The 6,897-nt window shown below is 60.4% G+C and overlaps 1 protein-coding gene across 1 annotated transcript in view; it reads left to right on the top strand.

The window, feature by feature from the left end:
- The first annotated feature begins 417 nt into the window (after positions 1 to 417).
- Positions 418 to 6,897, top strand: part of DNAH17 (dynein axonemal heavy chain 17) — a 32,857-nt gene continuing 26,377 nt past the window's right edge. The window contains 18 exon segments of the mRNA XM_032128953.1: positions 418 to 986; positions 1,684 to 1,871; positions 2,131 to 2,323; positions 2,414 to 2,513; positions 2,591 to 2,676; positions 2,815 to 2,940; positions 3,195 to 3,350; positions 3,428 to 3,511; positions 3,870 to 4,037; positions 4,292 to 4,408; positions 4,525 to 4,793; positions 4,917 to 5,112; positions 5,237 to 5,383; positions 5,616 to 5,724; positions 5,864 to 5,967; positions 6,071 to 6,211; positions 6,337 to 6,480; positions 6,645 to 6,827. Of these exon segments, the coding sequence (XP_031984844.1) occupies positions 642 to 986; positions 1,684 to 1,871; positions 2,131 to 2,323; positions 2,414 to 2,513; positions 2,591 to 2,676; positions 2,815 to 2,940; positions 3,195 to 3,350; positions 3,428 to 3,511; positions 3,870 to 4,037; positions 4,292 to 4,408; positions 4,525 to 4,793; positions 4,917 to 5,112; positions 5,237 to 5,383; positions 5,616 to 5,724; positions 5,864 to 5,967; positions 6,071 to 6,211; positions 6,337 to 6,480; positions 6,645 to 6,827 (2,856 nt within the window). The 5' untranslated portion in view covers positions 418 to 641.

The raw sequence follows: 6,897 nt of genomic DNA, 5'->3' as shown, positions 1-6,897 counted from the left end.
CACTCGTGCCATGGTGGGGATCTGCCAGAGCATTCCCTGCTGCAGTCCCTGCCCATCCTGTGCCTTGGATGGTGCAGCCTTTGGCACTGCAGCCTGAGTCTGGCCAGGGTGGGCAAACAGCCCTTGCTGAGGGGTGGGGACACTGGGGCATGTGGAGGGGGAAGGGCAGCCCTGCAGTTGGGCTGGCGCCGGGGCCCGTTGGGCTGGTGCAGGGTCGGTTGGGGCACAGACCGTCGGTTCAACTGCTGAGACTGTCGGTTGGGGTGCAGACAGTGGCTGGAGGCTGTTGGAGGGTTGAGGGGTGCAGCAGGGAAGCAGTAGAGCCAGGTAAGATTGGGGTGAGCCAGGGCAGTGATGAGGCCAGTCAGGGATGGAGCAGGTCAGAGGGTGGTAGGGCCGGGTGGTGATGGACCAGGCAGTGATGGGGTAGGCTTGGGGCCACTGGGGCCAGGCAGGGATGGGACTGGCAGCCTCCCCTAAGACTGCATGTGCAGAGGGAAGGCTGAGGGCAGTGGAGGGGTGAGATGGCCAGTGTCAGGAGGTCAGGGTGTCGGGTCTGCACAGCCCCTGGCTGAGCAGGGTTTTGCCCGCTGGACCACCCCAGGTGCTGGGGAGCTGCAGCCGAGCCTGGTGCTGGCACGATGTCAGCCACACAAGACGAGCGGTTAGGCGTCCTCGAGAGCTTGGCCACAGTGCTGCTGCGTGTCCGGCCAGACAAGTGGGACAAGTTTATGGGCAGCGAGGAGACTTCAGTCGTGCTGGACAAGTTCTTCAAGCAGCCAGAAATGCTGGAGCTGGTGCTGGGGCTGAGCCCTGCTGGGCAGCCCCTGCCCACTACCTGCTTCCCACCCACCCTAAAGGGCAAGGGAATGTACTTTGTGAAGAAGAAGGGGGAGAACATCACCGGGGAGAACTGTCGGAGCAGTCTGCTGGTGGGAGACATTGCCCCCTCACCCGTGGAGCAGCTCATCACTGTGGTGCTGGAGGTGGGTTGCCCATGCAGGCACAGGCTGAGCAGGGTGAGCTGGGCTCCCTGGGTACACTGCTGCACTGGGACCCCCACTGTGGGCTGCTCTAGCCAAACTGCCAGGTGGGCTCCAAAATAAACTAAAATTCATAGAAGAAACTTGCCCCAGGCACTCACCCTGACCTTGCGGTGGCTCCCATTCTTTGTTGAACGAGCCCCACAAGGACAAGAGCTGGGTCAAGGTCACCAGCCCGGTTTTCTCCTGGCCCCAACTGGATCACTTCCTCTCTGCAATTTTAGAAACTCATAATAATGCCCACTTACCTCTACCCTGCAGCTGGGAAATGTCTAAGTGGATTTCTCTCAAACTTCCCATAAATATTCCTGCTGCCAGTCCAGAGCAACCGAAAGCTGCATCAGCTCCAGGAGCACCCACTATTCCCCCTCAGTGCTCGGGGCTTCAGCCCCTGACTCCGCTAGATGCACTCACTCTGCCACTTCCAGCATTTCCCAGCCCACAAGGACTGGAAGCCCAGAGCAAGGGGCCTTTTGGTCACACTGATGAGAGAAACATCAGCAAAGCCCATCTGTAGCCAACAGAGCCGTGACTGCGCTGACACTGTGCTTCAGCGGGCAGCAAGAGGGAACACTGGGGTGCCCACTGGCCTGTGTACGGGAGCTCATCACCAAGTGCCTGACCTAGCCCTGTCTCCCAGGTTGTGTCCCCTCTGCTCCTGAGCCAGAATGAGGGCTGGCCCAGGATGGTGGTGGAGGATGTCATGCGGCACACTCACCAGCTGCAGAACAAGATGTTCATGATGAGCGGGAAGATACAGGGAAAGCCGCTGCTCCCACTGCCCGAGCACCTGGTCAGCTGGGATGACTCAGGCGCCGTCCTGGACTGGTGGGTGCTGCTGGCACCACTTGGTGCCACAAAAGCCTGGCAGGGGCCCAGGACAGCATAAATCACTCGGGGAGGGAGGGGAGCTGGGACCCTGGCTCGGTCCCTGCACAGCCCTGGGCACAGCCATCCCCTGCAGCAGAGGATGTTTGAGGGGCTCATGCCAGGCATCTGCACTGGCAGAGATGGCCACAAGCAAGCATGAGAGGCTTCTCTAGGGCTGTTTGGGGTTCCCATGGGGCATAACCCACCTGCCTTTCAGCCTGGTGGGGCCCATAGACGGCTCAGTGCTGCACTCCATCGAGACCGTCGTCATCGAGTGGTTCCAGCAGGTTGAAGAGATCTTTAGCCAGAACTCAGCGCAGCCACTGCTGGAGGGGCTGCACCCCCTGCCCAGGGTCGAGTTTGAATTCTGGCAGACCAGGATGACCAACTTGGAGTGCATCAATAACCAGGTACTCTTTCACCCAAGGTGGCCACATGTCCTCATGCTGAGCCTCCCATGCTGAGCCGCCCCTGCTGATCTGACGCCTCTTCCCTGCCAGCTGTTCTCACCCCAAGTGACAGTGCTGGTCAAGACACTGGAGAAGGCTGACAGCTGCTACTGGCCGTCGTTGCAGAACATGTTCAGGGCCGTCAGTGGTGGTGAGGTCCCACGACATGGTGGTGGCTGCCTCCAACAAGGCGTCCTCATCCCAACACAGAGTTTCTCCATGTCCTAGGTCTGGAGGAAGCCAATGATGTCAGCATCCACCTGCAACCACTGCAGACGCTGCTGGAGGAGATGGAGCAAGCGAATTACTCCCAGGTAAGTGATATGTGGCAAAATAACCAGGCACAGCCTGGTGGCCCCATCTGGGCAACAGCAGAGCCCCAGAGGCTTCAGGGGGAACACATCCCCCTCGCTCTGCCACGGCCGTGCACTGATGAGGCTCTGCTCCCACAGCTGTGCTCCTTCATGCCCAAGGTGCTGTGCACCGTCTGCCTGCTCCGGGCTCACTGCGTGCACTACCACTCACCTGCCCACATAGCCCGTGTCCTGCAGGAGATCTGCAACCTCTTCATCAGCCAGGTACAGCCCCAGGGCCAGCACTGACCCAGCCCTGTCCCCTCCAGTTGTCTCTCTGGGGCAGATGTGGAGAGTCCAGTTACGGTGACGCAGAGACACCCCAGACAAGGGAACAGCAGAGCCCCCCATAGGGCTGGGGGAGTCTGGGGCAGGCACGGGTTGCAGGCGACCACCAGCAAGACCGTGGGGGTGAAGGGGGCAGGAGGAGCCTCCGCATCCTCCTGACAATGGCCTCTGCCTGTGTCTGTCTGTCCCAGACCTGTAAATACCTGAGCCCGGAGGACTTGCTGAAGGGGCTGCAAGGAGAACCCCAGGAGACCCTGGAAGGAATCAAACTAGCCATCTCCACCATGGAGAAGTTCTTCCAGTCTTACAGCACTTACTGCTCTGACCTCATGCCCACGTTGTTCCCGGTGGGTGCAGGGATGGTGCAGGAACATCTGACCCCCTCCACACCAGCACCAGGCTGACAGCCCCTCTCCCCTCTCAGGAGCAGCCAGAGGTCTGGGAGTTTCCACCCCCCCACATCTTTTGGAGGATGGACACCTTCTTGCAGAGGCTTAAGACCATCAAGGTGACAGCACAGAATTTCAGGGCACAGTGGTAGCCTCAGTCAGGCCTTCCCTGCCCCGGGGATCCTGGGGTGGGAATGGCACAGGGTGAACTCAGCCGCAGCCTGGGGTGGGCTGGGGCTGCTGGCACAGTGGGGCATCACTGGGAGATCAGTGGCACCATTCCCAGCACAGTTTCCCCCCCGACCCTGAGCCCCCATGGCAGGATGGGCACACCCCAGCCGGGCTGGGGAGCATCCCTGTGAGGATGCTCCTCAGGACTGCTGAGCTGGCAGGGTGCAGCCCTGTGCTGGTGCTGCAGCTCTGCACCTGCAGCCTGGGACAGGGGAAGACAGGTAAAAGGGGCTTTGTGCTTGCCAGGAGCTGTTCCAGGCAGCCATCGACTTTCTGAAGCTGGAGAAGACAGTGCTGGGAGGGGTGCGAGGAAACTTCCTTGGGAGCTGGGTGTTGCAGATCTCTGAGGAGGTCTGTGAAGCCACCAAAGCTTTTGCCGAATGCAAATATGATCCCTTGGATCCCGACGAAGAGGTGAGCAGATGCTGGAGTGGAAATGTAATGGATGCAGGAATGAGGGTGTTAACACTGGCTAAGTGAAAATAAAAAATCTCTTGTGAGAACACACTGCAGAGGGACACATGGGACTGTCCCACAGCAGCACAGGGCTGGCTCTGGAGCGGGTCATGGGGCTCTGGACCCTCTGGGTTCAGCAAATTTTTCCTGAAGGACTTGGGAAGGAGGCACAGGGGCTGTGCCACTTTAAACCATTTTGCTCTCACTGGCAGCAATGGAACAGAGACTTTGCAGAGTTCCAGAAGAAGGTTGAGGATGCAAACAAACAGCTGGCTGCCATCTTCTGCCAGGGCTTTGATGACTGTAACCGCCTGTCAGCTGCCATCAAGGTACCTGTGCCCCAGCTCAGCAGCCTGGCACGCAGCTCCCACAGGGACTCGGGGTCTCCCCCGTTCTGGGACTGCTCCAGGGTGCAGGACCCAGCGCCTGCCTCTCTCTCCTGCAGCTGGTGCACATGTTTGCCTCCGTGCTGGAGCGACCCCTGATCAGGGCTGAGGCTTCCCCCTGTCACTTGGCCCTGCTGGGAATGTTCGAGGACGAACTGGAGAGCGTGAAGGCGCTGTATGACACCCGGACCGTGTCCCCACCACCCCCCGGGGGGGCCCCAGCCATCCACAAGAACCTGCCGCCCGTGGCTGGGCAGCTGAAGTGGGCTCTGGAGCTGCAGCAGCGGCTGGAGGGGCCACACAAGGACTTGTTGGCCATCGACCACCCGTAGGTGCAGGTCCCCTGTCATCCCGCGGGGACACAGGGCAGCAGGGGGGCAGGATCCGGCCTGGAGTGGGTCCCCTCCCACGCCCTGCTGCAGCAGCTGCTGCTTTATTGTGGCTCCGACAGTGCCATGGTGGGTGCTGAGGCTGAGCTGGTGTCCGGGAAGTACGAGGAAATGATGGGGCTGCTGCAAAGTTACAGCAAGAGGATCTACGAGGAATGGGCATCCGGACCCGGCGAGGATTGCCACTTCAGCCTGGAGCAGCCCCTGCTTCAGAGGGACCCCGAGTCTGCCCTCCTCAGCGTGAACTTCAGCAGAGAGGTCGGTGCTGGCACGGGGAGCACCAGCAATCCCTCACCCCGGTGTGAGCCCCGCCCTCTCGGGGGCTGCCTGAGGTGCAGGCGGGGCTGCTAACGAGCCCCATCCCGGCTGTTGCGTCTCGCAGCTCTCTGCCGTCCTGCGGGAGGTGAAGTACCTGCATATCCAGCAGCAGCAGGACATCCCAAGCAATGCTGAGAGCCTCTTCGCCCAAAATGAGACTTTTCAAAAGATAGGGGACAACTTGGAGCTCATCGTGGGCTGGTACAATGAGGCAGGTTCTGAAGGGGACACAACCCAACTACTTTTCCACGCCCTGAGCCTCAGCCGGGCTGAAAGGGACTGGGGGGAGTTTGGGTACCACTGGCACATCACTGGCACCTCAGGTCCGTGCCCATCCTGTGGCTAAGCCAAGCTGTGGCTGCTGCTGTCCACCTCCTGCCCCCCACCACTGTGTTGGGTCCCTGCTCCAGCTGAGCACCCACCTGTGGATGTGTTGGCTCCAGGTGAAGCAGCGGCTGATGCCAGTGGAGAAGCCGCTGCTGGCAGGGGAGCTGGGGGCCCTGGACGTCCGTCTGGCCAGTGCTGAGACGTCTCTGTTCTGGAACCATGAAGGTACAAACCCCCACCTTGGCCATCCAAGATGAGGATCCTCCTTGTGCGTTTTGGGGGCCCCTGGTCCCCAGCACCAACTGACCTCCCACTGCCCTGGGGGTGTCTCCACAATGTGCTTGTGTGCCCATTTCCCTCCCAGGTGTCATGGAATACATCCAGGAGATGAGGGAGACCCTGCATGACCTGCAGAGACGGGTCCAGAGAGCGAAGCTGAACCTAGAGGGCATCACCCAGCTGATGGAGGTAATGTTTGCTGGCACTTCACAAGCATCTTACCAGGACACGTCTAGCTAGGATTGTCCTTTCCCTGGCTCAGCAGAGCAGCCCTGTTCTCTCCTCCCTGCAGGACTGTTCAGCCACTCCCTTGTTTGGAAGAAAGGACAACAAGGCAACCGCGCTCCTGGACCTGGATGGGAAAGAAAATGCCTTAGCTCAGCGCCGCACTGCCATCGAGAATACAGGTGTGAGGATCCAGGAGATGGTGAAGGTGAGAATGGCCCTGGAGCACTGGATGGCTCACAGGCACATGAGGAAGGGCTTGCCAGCAATGTCAGGAGCCGATGCCTTTGCTGGGTGTTCACTGACAAACGCCGGCTGGTTTTCCCATGGCAGGAGAACGCAGCTCTGTTCAAGGCTGACTTGTCCTCGCAGACGTGGGTGGCCTATGTGGGACACATAGACAGAATCGTGTTGGATGGGCTCTGCAGACTCGTTCACAAATCCCTGCAGCTGCTGCTCACCAACATGGTCCCTGACGTAGGTCCCGGTGCTCTGGCACTGGGTGTCCCTGTGCTGGGCTCGGGGTGTCCCACCACTCACGGTCAGTTTGGTCAGTGGCCAAACGTGACTGTCCCTGTGCTCCCTGCAGCTTGCGGGGCTGTGGGACATGAAGCCCCACACCAGGCACTGACCTGTTTCAGGCCCAGGTGTCCCCACTGTTCGAGGTGAAGATGGACCTGTGCGAGGGCCAGGTGCAGTACCAGCCCTCACTGGAGGTGGGGAGCGGCGACAGCTTCTTGGTGCTGGTGGAGGGGCTGCTCGGGGACACGGAGGCGGTGGCAGCCTCCATGCCACGGCTGCTGGAGGGGGCGGTCAGTTACAAGGTGAGTCCCTCACAGGCAGCAGCTCCCAGCTCAGCAGGAAGTGGGTGAGGGTGGCCAGTGTCCCCAGCCC

This window comes from Corvus moneduloides, chromosome 19 (genome assembly GCF_009650955.1).
Source record: "Corvus moneduloides isolate bCorMon1 chromosome 19, bCorMon1.pri, whole genome shotgun sequence".
Lineage (NCBI taxonomy): Eukaryota > Metazoa > Chordata > Aves > Passeriformes > Corvidae > Corvus > Corvus moneduloides.
This window is presented reverse-complemented; position numbering and strand designations above follow the sequence as displayed.